This window comes from Phaseolus vulgaris, chromosome 8 (assembly GCF_051622355.1).
Source record: "Phaseolus vulgaris cultivar YP4 chromosome 8, ASM5162235v1, whole genome shotgun sequence".
Lineage (NCBI taxonomy): Eukaryota > Viridiplantae > Streptophyta > Magnoliopsida > Fabales > Fabaceae > Phaseolus > Phaseolus vulgaris.
In genome coordinates this window covers 8,787,773-8,803,212 of record NC_143505.1, presented here as the reverse complement: position 1 = coordinate 8,803,212, position 15,440 = coordinate 8,787,773, and the positions used below count along the sequence as shown (strand labels likewise).

The following is a 15,440-nucleotide window of genomic DNA, read 5'->3' as shown; positions in this document are numbered from 1 at the left end:
TGATAATAAATATAGACAATAAAATTATTAAGAGAAAGACTTGGGTTAGAGTATTCTTTAATTAATCTAATTATTTTATTTTATTTTTTATCAATAAAAGAATGTAGCCAATAATTATCAAGAGAAACTCTTGGGTTATTATGAAGTTATAACTATAAATTTGAATGATTAAGATTAATGACTATTATTTTTATTAGAATAGTACTGTGTATTTACCTAATAATTTAACTATCTTAATGATTACTTGGTTACCATTTATAATTATGACGTCTTATCATGTTTGTCTTGCTTCACCCAAAAAAATTATATACTGATATCTGAAAATGGCGAGGTCAATTTCGTAAAAGCATAATTTAGTGTGGGGAATATTTAGGTACTCGTCATGCAAACAAACGACATATTACACATAATTTTTAATAGCTCAGCCAATTCTATAAAAAAGGAAAACCTGTCTAAGCAGACAGATGGAAAAGGAAGGGCAGAGAAAACAAAAGGAGAGAAAAGCAAAAGCAAAATCAAAATCAAAATATCAACTACACAAAAGTGATAAGAGGAAGAAGAAGAAGAAGCATGGCTTTTAGGGACAAAAGAATAGCGTCTCTGGAACAGACTTTGCAACAACTTCGCGATGTCACAAACTCCACTGCTGTAATTTGTTTCTATATATATCCATCTATATTTTGATGATGAATTAATCACTGATGAAGCTTGTGCTTCTATCTGATTCATCTTGAATCAAAGCTTTCAAAAGAATTGACCTAATTAACAGTTTCTTTGTTATTTTTTGGCAGCTGAACAAAGCCTCAATCATTGTAGATGCCTCAAAATACATAGAGGAGTTGAAACAAAAGGTGGAGGGACTGAACTCGGAGCTGGGGATCACGGAATCATCATCAAACTCTCAAATTGATGAACTACCAACGGTGCTTATTAATCTTTTTCTTTTCTTTTTTGATTGTTGCTGCATTTAATTTGTTGTTCTTATGAATTTCTGGGTCGAAATTAAAAAGATCTTATTGAACATTCAAGAATTCGATTTAAGATGAAAAAGAGATATTAGGGGTGGTAAGACTTTTCGTAGCAGAGTTCAACACTGATAAATCTTATAAAATTGATATTTTTGCAGGTAACGGTGAAAACCCTAAAAAAGGGTTTCCTCATTAATGTGCTTTTAGAGAAGAATAGCCCTGGTATGCTCGTGTCCATACTCGAAGCCTTCGAAGAACTTGGTCTTGATGTGCTTGATGCTAGGGTTTCTTGTGAAGACAGTTTCCAGCTAGAAGCCGTGGGAAGAGAAGTAAGACAAAATAATAAAAGTTTCTGTTTAATTATTCTCCTAATTAGATTTTCCTTTCAAATAATTTTAAACGTATAAAAGAAACACACATTAAATGTATGAGGCTCTTATATAAACAATCCAAATATTGTACTTGTGTGTTATTTATATCGATTCGTTGAGACAGAATTTTTTTACCCTATATTTGCTATACACCTCGTACTTCGTACTATAGGTAAAAATAACATTATTTTTGCATTCAGATTGAAGAATTGAATCATATAAATATATGCTCCAAGAGGAAAAAATTCCAGGAGGAGGAGCATACAAGAATTTTTCACAAGTTTGATATACATGCAGTTTGAAAATCAAATATCTTGCTTCAGATTAAAACATTGTTCACAACAACAACAATAATTGAAGTTTTTCTCTAAAAAAAACAGAAGTTTGTTCGTTATTCTACCATTTTTGTTGTTGCATGGAGTATATGATGTGGCAACAAAGTCTAGAGCTGCAATAGTTACATAATGTGAAAAGGGTAAATAAAATATGATGCCACCAACAATACTCTAAAGTTTTGATCTAAAGTTTGACAAGAGCTTATTTTGCAGAGTCACAAGAACGACAGTGTTGACGCGCAAGTGGTAAAGCAAGCAGTGTTGCGAGCAATCAAGAACGAGGACTAATTAATGAAAGCACACGGATTAGAAAAAAACGAAAAAAAAATTTCAAGTACCGTTTTTGTCTTGTTTAAGCTTTGAAATTTGCACATGAACTGAAAGAATTGGTGATTGCATGTTCTGCCAAAACCTCACGAGGTACCTCTTCAATGACCCTTACGTATTGATATGGCTTATCAACATCTTCTTGGATAGTGGGAAATGAATGAATGGACATGCATTGCCCAAGTTGATATATATATATATATATATATATATATATATATATATATATATATATATATATATTGGTATTTTGGAATTCAGTGGGTGGGGAAGACAATAGACAAAAATAAGCCCTATGACAGAAGAAATGCATGTTATTATGCGTTCAATTATATTATAATTAAGCAAGCATGATTTCAGTTAGTGCTTATTAGTGAAAACATCCATGGTGTAGAAACCTAACAGTATATTTTCACGCATGTCATTAAGCTATAACACTTTTCTTAATTATTAAGGATAATGCTTGATATATTTAATGAATATAAATTACTAAAAAATAGATGATAATAATAATAAATATGAATTAATTAGAATAAAAACTAAAATCACTTTATATAATTATATCGTTTATGATAAGTTTTTTAATTTTAAAAATAAATATGTATATTTAAGATAAATTTTTAATACCAAATAATTATCGTGTATAAAAAATGAACGCTGATTATAAAGAATAGAGTAATATTTATGATTTATTAGGCAATACAATTGGAGGAGGAAGAATATGAGTACATATTTTTAATGTGAATTACATATTGATTAAAATTTACTGGCAAAAAATTGTCAACCTATTTTTAATAAATTTTTTTGTAACACATTTATTTATATGGTTTAAAATTTATTAAAACCTACAAACGAAATTCGTCAAATGTGGAGAAAAACTCATAATTATTTGCATTTTAATTAGATTATTCCTTCGTAATGTTATAGAATGTTTCATTGTCCTGTCTATCATCATCATTATTATTATTATTATTATTATTATTATTATTATTATTATTATATATATATATATATTCACTTTTCATTTAATAATATTTATTTTTTAATATTGCAAGTGTATCGGAAGGATTGTTTTTAGTTACTTTTTTAGTTTTTTTCTTCTCTATTTCTATTCATTACACTGAAATATTATCATTCCTTCTAAAGTCATAAAAATATTAAATGATAATTTTTAAGAGACAAGTACTTTTAAATAATCATTTTTAATTTTTAAAATAGTAAATCAAAGTATTATATTGCAAAACTGTTTCAATTTATTAGATTTCTATAAATAATATAAATATAAATATATATTAATAATAACTCATGTAAAATAGTATATATCTCCAAATTTCTAAGTGTACTTCATAAACAATCTACATCAAAAAGTGATTATATATATATATATATATATATATATATATATATATAATTAAAAAAATTTATTGTTGGATGCACGTGTCAGTAAACGATCAATGTTAATGACGTCGATTTGTCACACGTGTTCCTTTTTACGTTTTGAATTTTTGTAATTTTAAATTAATTAAAATATGTTTATCTTTTAATATGGATATAAATTAGATTTTTTATCTACATATTCTTGGAACCATAACTACATAATCTAATTTCTTCTAAATTTTATTAAATTCTTCACTATTATATTTTTAGTTATTTTATTTATAAAGTGTATGATAAACTGCTAAATATGTGGATAAAAAGAAAATTTTCAATTTTTGAAATAAAATATTCAAGTCACATATTTATTCTATTCATATTAGTGATAAATAGTGACAAATAAAATATACAAAGTTATTTTAAGAGAGTATAAAATAATGTTGTTTGGATTAAGAAAATTAGAGTAGAAAGTGAAAAAAAATAATGAAAGTTTTAGCGTAATTTAATTAATGTGATAAAAAAATAAATGATTTTTTAATTGATAAATTTGTAAAATTAATATTTTGTGTTATACTTAAAATCAGTTTAGAATGAATGATGATAAATTATTTATATCTAGTGTCTGGATATCCGGAAGCTCAATTGAAAAATAACTACAAATAATTTTTAAATTTTGTAATTAAAAATAAAACAAATTTGAGTAAAAATAATTATAAAAAATCAAAACAAAATTTTAGATTATGTAGGACTTCAAATAATATACTTAAATTAGTATCACATCAAACACATAATTAAAATTAACTAAAGAAGAGTACATTATAGTAAGATGATAACTTTAATTAAAAATTACTCTTATTATTACTAATTAGTTTTATTTTATTTTTATTATTTATTTTTATTATTAATAATATTATTAGCATACAAATTTATTTATTATTTTTATTAATAATATTATTATTATAAAATTTATTTTATTATTACATTTTTTGTTATATTATTATATTATATTATAATACAATAGTTAATTATTATGATATAATATAATGTAAACATCATCAGTTATGTTATATACATTATTAAGATTATGTTTATCTAATAATTATGTTTATGATTATGTATACGTTATATATGTAATATGAAAATATAATAAGTTATTATATATATATAGATAGATATATAACTTATTATATTTTCATACAGAATTGATTATTACTTTTATATTAAGGATAAGGATAAAACTGTAAAACATTATCTTTGAGCGGGATTTTCCTTGTTTGAATATTTTTTCGCAAATCATTTAGAAATAAATAACTTTTTGTGTGTCTACAGTTCTCACAGTGAAACAGACACGTTATTAAAAGAAAGATTATTAAGAAAATGAAATCTAAATTTAATTTTCACTTTAGAAATAAAAGAACAACTTGAATAATATATATAAAAAAAATGTAAAGAGTAAAAAGAAAATATTAATCTCTGGAATACCGTAATTAACCTTTCTAGCTTACAAAAATATCATTGCATTATAGGAAGGATGATAAAACAAACTCGGTTTCTCATCATTTACGTGGGAAATTAACCTTTTTAACCTGTCATTTCGTACTTTCTTATTTTTGTATTTATAAAGAAAAATTTCATGTTTTTAAATAAAAATTGGTAGTGATCAATATTTTATATAAAACTTTATTTACATTAATTTTTTATATCTCATTTGAGTCATTGAATTATTATTGATATTTACTTTATTTTGTTAGGTATTAAATTTTCTTTCATTTTAATTTAGTTTATTATTTTTTTTTTGCATATTTATTTTCTAAAAAGTGATATCAATGATTATAACTAAGTAAATAAATCTAAAACAAAAAATTAAAAAATTAAAAAAATTAAAAAAATTGAAAAATGACGGGTCAGTCCACCAACTCGCTTGCCAACCCACCCTATAACGAAGTGAGTTACTATTTTCAACCCGCACAATCTTGGGAGCTAGTCCGTCCCGTCTTGCTTTTGGCAGGCCAATGGTAGGTCGGACCTAAATGACCCCTTTTGTCACCCTAATTATAGTGTTTCCAAATTGATCACACAAATGCAAACTAAATAATTATTGTTTTTCTTTTTATCTTAGGAGACCCATGAATCACATAAAATGTAATCTTACATTCTTATGCTTTACACCTTTTAATTCTCACCATCTTGGACATTCCCCTCATCAGAAAAAGTCATTCAAAAAATAAATGCTTCATGTTACGTGCATCATGAAAATCTAATTCAAATTTGTCAACAATTTTATCTCACGGATCTGTATGAAAAACATAATAATGCATGGGAAGCAGTATGGTCAACAATTGTTTGAACTATCAGGTGTCATGGGAAGAAGATAAATTTTAATCAAGGAAGGGTATATGCTATAGAAATTTTTTGTTTGAAAACTGAATGCATGGACATAATTTTCATACTCGGATTGGGTGCAATGCCCGAAGCTCTGTCTAAAAATATTGTGATTTTTATTATCCTTTTTCTAGTAACACATATTTTTGGTTAAACTACTTGATGGTCTTGTCATGGTGGTGAAGGTATTCCTGCGAGTGCATCCTCGATTGTGCATAATCAGATTCTGCAATTAAATAAAGGGTGATGACGTTCAACAAGTTGGAGAAGTCTCCAAGGGGAGATGTAGGGTGCAGGAGTTGCATGCAACAAGAGGCTATATAAGATGCAACTAATATGGAGGTGTTGAGTTGTGCACTTGGAGAGCTACATCAAGGACAAATCGTACAAACTTCCATAACAAAATTATGAAGGCAATTCTTGTGGGTATTGGGTACTCATGGGAAAGAATAACATGGATTGAGTGGTCCAGAATATTTCAGTCAAAAGAAAGAAGGGGAGTAGTATTAAGGAAATAATAATTATAAAATTATATGCAATTATTGTATGCAATATTTGACGATATTGTACCAATTATATGCAATTAATTTAATAATTATAGAATCTCATGATTAGTATCCTACCTAATTAGATTGTAATTTGGGAGAGAGAAATTTCCTATATATTTCCTATACATGACTGATGTAATATACACATAAGAGAATAAGAAACATTTTTTCTTCTTACCATTTTTTATCATTTTCTTATATGGTATCAGAGCCATTTCGAGCCTGTCCTAGCGAGTATTTGTTGGGTTTATCAGTCCACCCGCTATCGGGCCGTTACCGGACCATCCATAACATATATCTCCACGCACGAGATGGTAGCCTCGGCGTGAGGGGGTGTGTTGGAAATCCCACATCGACTAGAGATAAGGACATTTCATAATATATAAATGGGTGCAAACCTCACCCCATGAGCCGGTTTTATGGGGTTGAGTTAGGCTTAAAGCCCACTTCTTAACATGGTATCAGAGCACCGATCTTATTTACTCGGTCTGCTTGCCCATGTCCATTAGTAAGATAACCAGTTCACTAAATTGTTGTGTCGTTTTTACTCCACATGGTTGCGTTTTACAGGACTTGGCTACGGGGAGGATGATTGGCTCGGGTAAACAACACGCACCACGCATCTCAAATATCGACCGATCCTGATTTATGGCATAAGCGCCTTGGACATCCTTCTCCAGCGTGTCTACAACTTGTATCTTCCCTACTACCTATCCCTATCAGTAAAAATCTCATTCCCATTCATAATCATTGTAGTATTTGTCCCAAAGCTAAACAGACAAGGCTACCCTTTCCTTTAAGCACAATAAAATCTCATTCTCCATTTAATCTATTGCATTGTGACATTTGGGGTCCTCATAAAACCCCAACTCATTTTGGAAAACGTTTTTTTCTCACTATAGTCGATGACTATACTAGATGTACTTGGTTATTTCTTATGAATCACAAATCTGAAACCCAACATCTCTTAGAGTCATTCATTACATTTGCACAAAATCAATTTCAGGCATCTATTAAAACCATCCGCGTTGACAACGGACTGGAATTTATTTCAATGTATGATTTTTTTCTCAAAAAAGGTATTGAATGTCAACGCACTTGCGTTTACACTTCTCAACAAAATGGGGTAGTAGAACGCAAACATAGACATGTTTTAAACACAGCACGAGCCCTCCTATTTCAGTCCAATTTACCATTAGAATTTTGGGGAGAATGCGTTTTAACCGCCACATATATCATTAATCGCTTGCCATCACCTTTACTAAAAAATAAATCACCTTTTGAGCTACTATATAATCAACCACCTTCACTCTCTCACCTAAAAACTTTTGGTTGCCTTTGTTACGCAACTGTTGTTTCACCTAAGCAAAAATTTGATCCGCGTGCCCGACAATGCATCTTCATTGGTTATCCTCACAGTCAAAAAGCATACAAATTATTTGATATAGATGCAGGCACTTTTTTTACAAGTCGGGATGTCATCTTCCATGAAAGTGTTTTCCCATTCTGCCAACAGTCACAGACACAATCCTCACCTCCATTACAAGGTATTTTGCCCACTATTGACATTGACTTACCCACTCCTGTCCAACATTCACTCGATCAACCCTCTTCTCCTACTCGTCACAATGCACCTGAACCTCCATCAAACCAACCTTCTTCTCCTACTCGTCATAATACACCTGAACCTCCAGTAGACCAACCTTCTTCTCCCATGCCAAGAAGTTTAGCACCCATTACCAAACCTTCTCCAACCGACCTTCCTGTTCGACGATCCAGTCGCACATCAACCCAACCTTCCTGGCTTCAAGACTACGTAACGGGATCCCAAGCCAATCATTCAACCACTGCCCAAGACCGACAGAATGGAACCAGGTATCCTATGCATCATTTTCTTTCTAATTCACGATTTTCTTCTACACATAGTGCATATCTTGCTAACATCACAGCCACCAAAGAACCTCACACTTATGCTCAAGCTATCCTTGATCCAAATTGGCAAAAAAGCAATGGACGAAGAGCTTTCCGCCTTGCAGCTAAATCAAACGTGGACCTTGACATCGTTACCCGCTGGACAGAAACCCATCGGATGCAAATGGGTTTATAAAATAAAGTACAACTCAGATGGTAGCGTCGACAGATATAAGGCGCGCCTTGTCGCAAAGGGGTACACTCAGATTGAAGGTGTCGACTATTCTGAAACTTTTTCACCAACAGCAAAATTAACAACTTTGAGGTGTCTCCTCACCATTGCAGCAACCAGAAATTGGTTTACTCACCAGCTAGATGTGCAAAATGCCTTCTTACATGGCACATTGCATGAAATTATTTACATGGACTTGCCACCCGGACATCATCGACAGGGGGAGAACATTGTATGTCGACTCAACAAATCCCTTTATGGTCTCAAACAAGCATCTCGAACATGGTTTTCAACATTTTCTCATGTGATTAAATCTGTAGGATTTCAACAGTATTCACAAGACAGAATAACTCATCATTTACTGCCCTTTTGATTTATGTGGATGATATTCTTCTGACAGGAAATGATTTGACAGAAATTCAGCGTGTTAAAGATTGTTTATTACAACAATTTCGCATTAAAGATCTTGGAGACCTAAAATATTTTCTAGGGATTGAATTTTCCCGTTCCAAAGCTGGTATTTACATGTCCCAAAGAAAATATGCGCTTGATATTTTGCAGGATACGGGACTCACAGGTGCTCGTCCAGACAAATTTCCAATGGAACAATACCTAAAACTCACACCAGACGATGGAGAGTTATTAAAGGATCCAGTCAAATACAGGCGACTCGTGGGACGACTGATATACCTCACGGTTACTCGGCCTGACATAGTATTTTCGGTTCGGACCCTAAGTCAATATATACAGGATCCACGAAAACCTCATTGGGATGCCGCAATTCGAGTCCTAAAGTACATCAAAGGATCACCAGGACAAGGATTGTTATTGTCATCCGAAAACAATCTGACATTGACAGCTTATTGCGACTCAGACTGGGAAGGTTGTCAGACAACTCGGAGATCAGTATCTGGATATTGCATTTTTCTTGGTTCATCTATTATCTCATGGAAGTCAAAAAAACAGACAAACGTATCAAGATCATCAGCGGAAGCAGAATACCGCGCAATGGCCAATACTTGTTTGGAGATAGTTTGGTTGCGATATCTGTTGCAGGATTTAAAGGTGCCATGCAACTTGCCAGTTCAACTTTTCTGTGACAATCAAGCGGCATTACATATAGCAGCAAACCCAGTATTTCATGAACGCACAAAACACATTGAGATAGACTGCCACATTGTGCGAGAAAAATTACAAGCTGGGATAATCAGTCCTTCATATGTACCGACACAGTATCAGCTCGCAGATATTTTTACGAAGGCATTGGGCAAGGAACGATTTTTGACGCTACGACACAAGTTGGGGATTCTTGATCTTCACCTACCAACTTGAGGGGGAGTATTAAGGAAATAATAATTATAAAATTATATGCAATTATTGTATGCAATATTTGACGATATTGTACCCAATTATATGCAATTAATTTAATAATTATAGAATCTCATGATTAGTATCCTACCTAATTAGATTGTAATTTGGGAGAGAGAAACTCCCTATATATTTCCTATACATGACTGATGTAATATACACATAAGAGAATAAGAAACATTTTTTCTTCTTACCATTTTTTATCATTTTCTTATAAGTAGGTATAAGAGATATAAAGAAGTTTAACGAGGTACTAATGGGAAAGTGGAAATGGATATTCACAACAGAAACAACTGGGTTATGGAGTGAGATATTATTATCCAAATATGGACATTTAGGGAAAACAAATACAACAAAAAAACAAAGGTATGAATCAATAAGGTAGACTGATCTTAAAAAGGTATGTGGTGAAGGGTGTAGGAAAAATTGACTCGAAAACAATATTAAATGAAGCCTAAGAAAGGGTGAGGAGGTTAGGTTATGGACAAATAAATGGCATAGTAATTTAACTATGGCTGAAAAATACCCAAGGCTATACAAGAACTTAGAATTAAGTGATGCCTATGTTTCTGAGGCTGGATTTTGGATCAATAATAATTGGGAATGAGATCTGAAATGGAGAAGATAGTGGTTTGAATGGGGGAAAGCCTCAAATAAAGAAACTATTGAAGATATAATAGATGTTAAGCCAAAAATACAAGGGCAAGATAAGTGGGTATGGAAAGGGGAAAAAATAGAAATATATTCGGTGAAATCAAGATATAATATTGTCCACAATAGTTATAGGGGTAAGGTTGATGATTTTTTTAAGTTTAATTTGGAAAACAAGTGTTATACCAAATGCAAAGTTCTTTGTATGGAAGATTGGTCTGACTAGAATCCAAACTAGGGATAATTTACAAAAAAAAGGGTGTAAGCTTGGAGACAAATCTATGTCCCTTATGTCAACTGCTGCCTGAATCTATACAACACCTTTTTCTAGAATGTAATGTAGCTAATTTTGTCTGGAATAAGTGTTCTAAGTGGATAGGAATATTATCTATCACATAACTATGTTTTCAATCACTTCCACCAATTTAGTCGTCCAAACTTTAAAAAAAAAAATATGTTATGAAAAACTATGTGGGTAGTTGTCACGAGTGAGGTGTGAGATCATATAAATTAAGTGATTTTCAAAAATGGAGTCTATGATAAATAAGAAATTTTTGAGTTAGCACAATTGAAATGTTAGGCGTAAATTAAAAATTTAAATAAAATTTAGTTGTTTTCTTACCCAAAACATGTGCATATGTTCATATGTCTGAAAACTTATAAATATCTGAATCACTTGTCAATGTTCTAATGTTTATCTTCTCTTATTGAGGTTTGTACATGTTATATGGTAAGTGGTTGGCGTCAAGTTTTGATTTTACAAGTTCAACAACAGAATCCACACTGCTAGTTTTTGTTTCTTCTTCCCTTTTGACATGGCAAGAGATGGTGTTTAGCATTTTGGAAGTTGCTCTCTTTTGTATGAGAAAGGTGGTAGTGTGATAAGAGACCTATTCGAGTGGGGATTTTTGGGATCTAAACATCCATTACTTTTATTTTTTGGTGCTGTGAAGTGTTGAAAATTTAGGTGCAGTTTTGAAATCAACACTCAGCAATAAAATCTTTTCTACTCTATCACTCACAGAATTGAGATCACGGCATAAGCCAGATAGACAATAAGTTTCAAAAGACAACAAATTATTGAAGAAAAGATGATCAAATATAAATGATCATATATACAAAGTTTACTGAAATAATTCTCTACCTAGTTATAAAAAATTGTAATTAATCAACATATTGAGTCAACCTATCTCTAGTAGAATATAACTGATTAACTAAATTTGATTTATCCTCTGCTACTCTTACTAGCTATTAGAGTTTTAGGAGTGATTTTAGTTTACTTAGAGACACGATTAGATAAAAATTAGTGACAAAATTATACGTGTTTAAGTTTGAAGACAATTTTAGGTTTATGTAAATATATAGATTATAGTCGGAAAATTTGGGCTCATTTGGATTAAATTTGTGGGAGTTTTGCACTTGTAAACTGGATTATTCTTTACCAAAACTAGAACTAACGTCTTCTTATGCAGAAATTAGATGAAAAATTTATTTATTTTATTGTCTTTATTTATTTTATATTTTTATCGTCTCCATTGTTGCTGATTAAGCTAGGTTAAACTTTGAAGCTTTACATATAAATAACGACCACAGTAATCAAACTAAATAAATATTTACAGTTGGACAGCCATAACCTTATAAGATTAATGTTGGTGCTGCTGCATACCTAAGTTGCAGCTGTAATTGGAGTCACCATCAAACACATGGAGTATTTGATATTATATTATAGCAAAGACAAAATAATTCTTATGGTGGTCAATGCATTGTAATTTTTTTCTATATATTTTATAAAATTGGTAACATATTTATTTTTCTATTTTAAATTGTTGAGTTTTGTTAGTTTTTTTTTCAACTTCTCTTTAGGTTTCTTATAGAACTTAGTCTTTTTCTTATACATACATTGATGTACTTTGCATTTTGTAACACAAAAAGTAAATAAAAAAAATTTGCATTTTCTTTTCTCTCTACTTTTTTCTTTTTCATTTACGCTTTGTCTGCTATACCCTTTTGTATGTGATTAGGATTTATCAGAACCTTTCGCTCTTCATCGTGATTACGTACTCTTCGTTAGAACGTCATCTTGAACAAAACACCTTCATCTTCATCAACTGTAATAAAAATCTCAAATTCAAACTTATAAATTTTATTTTCCACAATTTTAATTCCTTAATTTTTAGTTATTCATAATTTTGATTCTTAAATATTTTCTTACAATATTTCTCCCAATATCACTGTATTTATAATTAAGAAAAATTATAAACTAAAAATTAAATAAAAGTACGAATATAGAACCCAAATTACAATTAAATGTTAATTTTATTATTGATCCTGCTCTTAATTTTTTATCCATACCACAGTTCAAATATTATCATTCTATCTGGTTAGAAAATTTACTTTATCGTTTATTTATATTTGCTCTAATTAACAATTGTGAATTGTATTGCATTGTCTAAATTTATTTTTACTATGAAATAAAGATTTAAGTGGTAAGTTATACCAACCAGTACAGGCCCAATTAATAATATGGGCTCCCATGCTAGCCCAAGAAATTGTTTCTTGCTGCTATCGGTTCGGCTCAGTTTTTAACGGGTCTTAATGCTACCCAATAAATATTTATAATTCTTCCGAGAGAAGAAATTTCGGTGTGAAAATAAATATTAATTTTGAATTATTAATTTTATTTACATATATTATAAATAAAAATCCTAGAGATGAAATTCATAAATAATTAAATATGAATTTAATTTTTATACACACGTAAAAAGTTATAAACCATTTATAAAAATTCACTCTAATACCCTTCTCTGTTATTAATTTTGAAGCATTAACATCCATCACACCGAAGAAATGAAAAGACTAAAACGTCTCATGAAATCTCATGAAACACAAACTAATACAATAACAGGCTCGTTATAAGTGGAGCCATACAATACAGTCACACACACTCACTTTCTCTTATTCTGATAATAAAAGGGTCAAACTGATGATGTCTCAGTATAAATCCCGTGCCAGAAATTAGAAACGCTAAATAATCCTTTAGAACCTGATGCTGCACCATTACAACAAAAACAAAGGCATCAAGTTAGAAATATTCTCTCTGTTTCCGTCCATAATTTTTATGATAACACACCTAACACACAAAAGTTATCAGAAATAGTATAATAGAAAAAAACCAGAACTGATAAATATCATCAAAAGTCAAATTATACAACATAAAGTATGGAATTGTAAAATCATACAGCATAATGTTCTTTCTTCTAAAACTATAGGTTCAAACCATTTATTGTAGCAAACAAGAAGAGCATAAGAACATACTTTGCACAGTTGGTGGAGCGGCTGATCTTGTAAGGGACGCTGACATTGCAGAGACCAGGGAGTGCCTGAGCGTAGTTATCATTGATGCCAAAGTTATTAGCAGCATCCTTAAGACAGTTACACACGGTTTGTTTTTCAGAGGTTGTTCCAGCAGCACCCAGAATGCTCCTAACTCCTTCACAGCACGCATCTGAAGCCGTTCCACCATTCATCAGGTAAGACAGGCACGGTGCCAAGTCCGTTGTCACATCGCCGCATGAAATGGCCTGCGCCATCATTGGTGCACCCACCACACCCATGCACAGCACAACCATGCATGCAACCTTCAAGCTTGCCATATTTGGAAATAGAAATATTATATATCTCTCAAGTGAACTAGTTCGGAGACAAAAGGTAAAGATGCCACTACAATTTGCAGCTGGTGTGTACAAGTGATGATGCATTGTGGTGTTTATATAGACCCGTGGAGACTGTGATATAGGGTTGCTTTTGTATTAATTACAAGTTTCAAATTTGAGTTCAAGATATAAATATAACTACATTTTTAAACTAATGTTTAATTATTTGAAGAGAGTTTTTCCTTTTCTTCTAACGACACCTCATGAATTTATGGTAATTGATGGGGATTTAGGGTTGTGGGTGTGGTGAAAGAGTTGGGTGTTACTTAACATGCATGATGCAACCACTTGTTCTGCTTCGTTGTTAGTGTTGGCCACTTTATTGCACGGCGTCTTTGTTCATGAAAACGATTTAAAACTTTGGTATTTGCGTTAGGCAATTCCTGCTTGGCATCACTTGTTCCATGTAAGTTGTTGGTGGAGGCCATACTTAGCTTTTTGGACAGCTCTGCAATTTAATGGAGGGTTTGGCCGGAACTTTTTGATGGATTTGACTTCTTAAATGAATTTAAAATACCATTTATTTGCATATTGAGTTTAATTATTTTTCTTAAAATGATTGAAATTTTATAGAAAATTTTCTAAGGAAATAAAGAAATTTCAAATAGTACCTAAAATGGAGGATTTTTAAAGAAATCATAAAACCACATCTAACCTAACTTAAGTTTTGATGTTACATAGTCTCAACCAGTCCCGAATTGATTGGATTTATATATGGCATAGCAAACCCTCCAATCTCAACAACACTAAGTTATTAGTATAACCCTCCAAAGATCAACCACAATGCACTTTTAGAATCGAGTAGTCTTCTAACATTACAAATTATTAAATAAAAATTAATTTTAAAAATAAAAAATAAATAGTTATTATATTGATTGAATTATATACTATTTTAGAAAGTAAAAAAATTTATCAGTATCTAAATTAGTTTCTATTATTAATAAATAGTTTCTAAATTAATATTTAATTAGTTACCAAGGTTTTAATTATCAACTTTAAATCTACTAGTCACAGGTACAACAAATTAACTTTTATGTAAAAAGTGTCAACTTTTTTGTTCACACAAAATTTCATGTATAACGTCAGATTTTGCCTCCTAAAGAAGGTTTTTGAACCATTCTATCTTTTATGAGTCTTGATGTAGGGACAACCATGTGACATGGCGACTACCATGTTACAACTGGAGAGATGTCCAATTAAATAATATTCTAATTAGTTTTGTGGGATCCAAGGCCACGGTGGAAGAAAACAATAGTATAT

At 31.0% G+C, this 15,440-nt stretch overlaps 2 protein-coding genes across 2 annotated transcripts; one reads left to right on the top strand and one right to left on the bottom strand.

Moving 5' to 3' along the window:
* The first annotated feature begins 397 nt into the window (after positions 1-397).
* LOC137826742 (transcription factor SCREAM2) lies at positions 398-2,364 on the top strand. Its single transcript, XM_068632876.2, has 4 exons — positions 398-648; positions 792-923; positions 1,127-1,297; positions 1,888-2,364. The coding sequence occupies exons 1-4, from the start codon at positions 571-573 to the stop codon at positions 1,960-1,962; spliced, it is 456 nt and encodes a 151-aa protein (XP_068488977.1). The 5' UTR covers positions 398-570; the 3' UTR covers positions 1,963-2,364.
* Positions 2,365-13,252: 10,888 nt separating this feature from the next.
* LOC137826956 (non-specific lipid-transfer protein 3) lies at positions 13,253-14,222 on the bottom strand. The gene is made up of 2 exons (XM_068633117.2): positions 13,783-14,222; positions 13,253-13,516 (listed from the first exon to the last, which is right to left on the bottom strand). Exons 1-2 carry the CDS (start codon positions 14,118-14,120, stop codon positions 13,504-13,506), a joined length of 351 nt encoding a protein of 116 aa, XP_068489218.1. The 5' UTR covers positions 14,121-14,222; the 3' UTR covers positions 13,253-13,503.
* Positions 14,223-15,440: the final 1,218 nt, after the last annotated feature.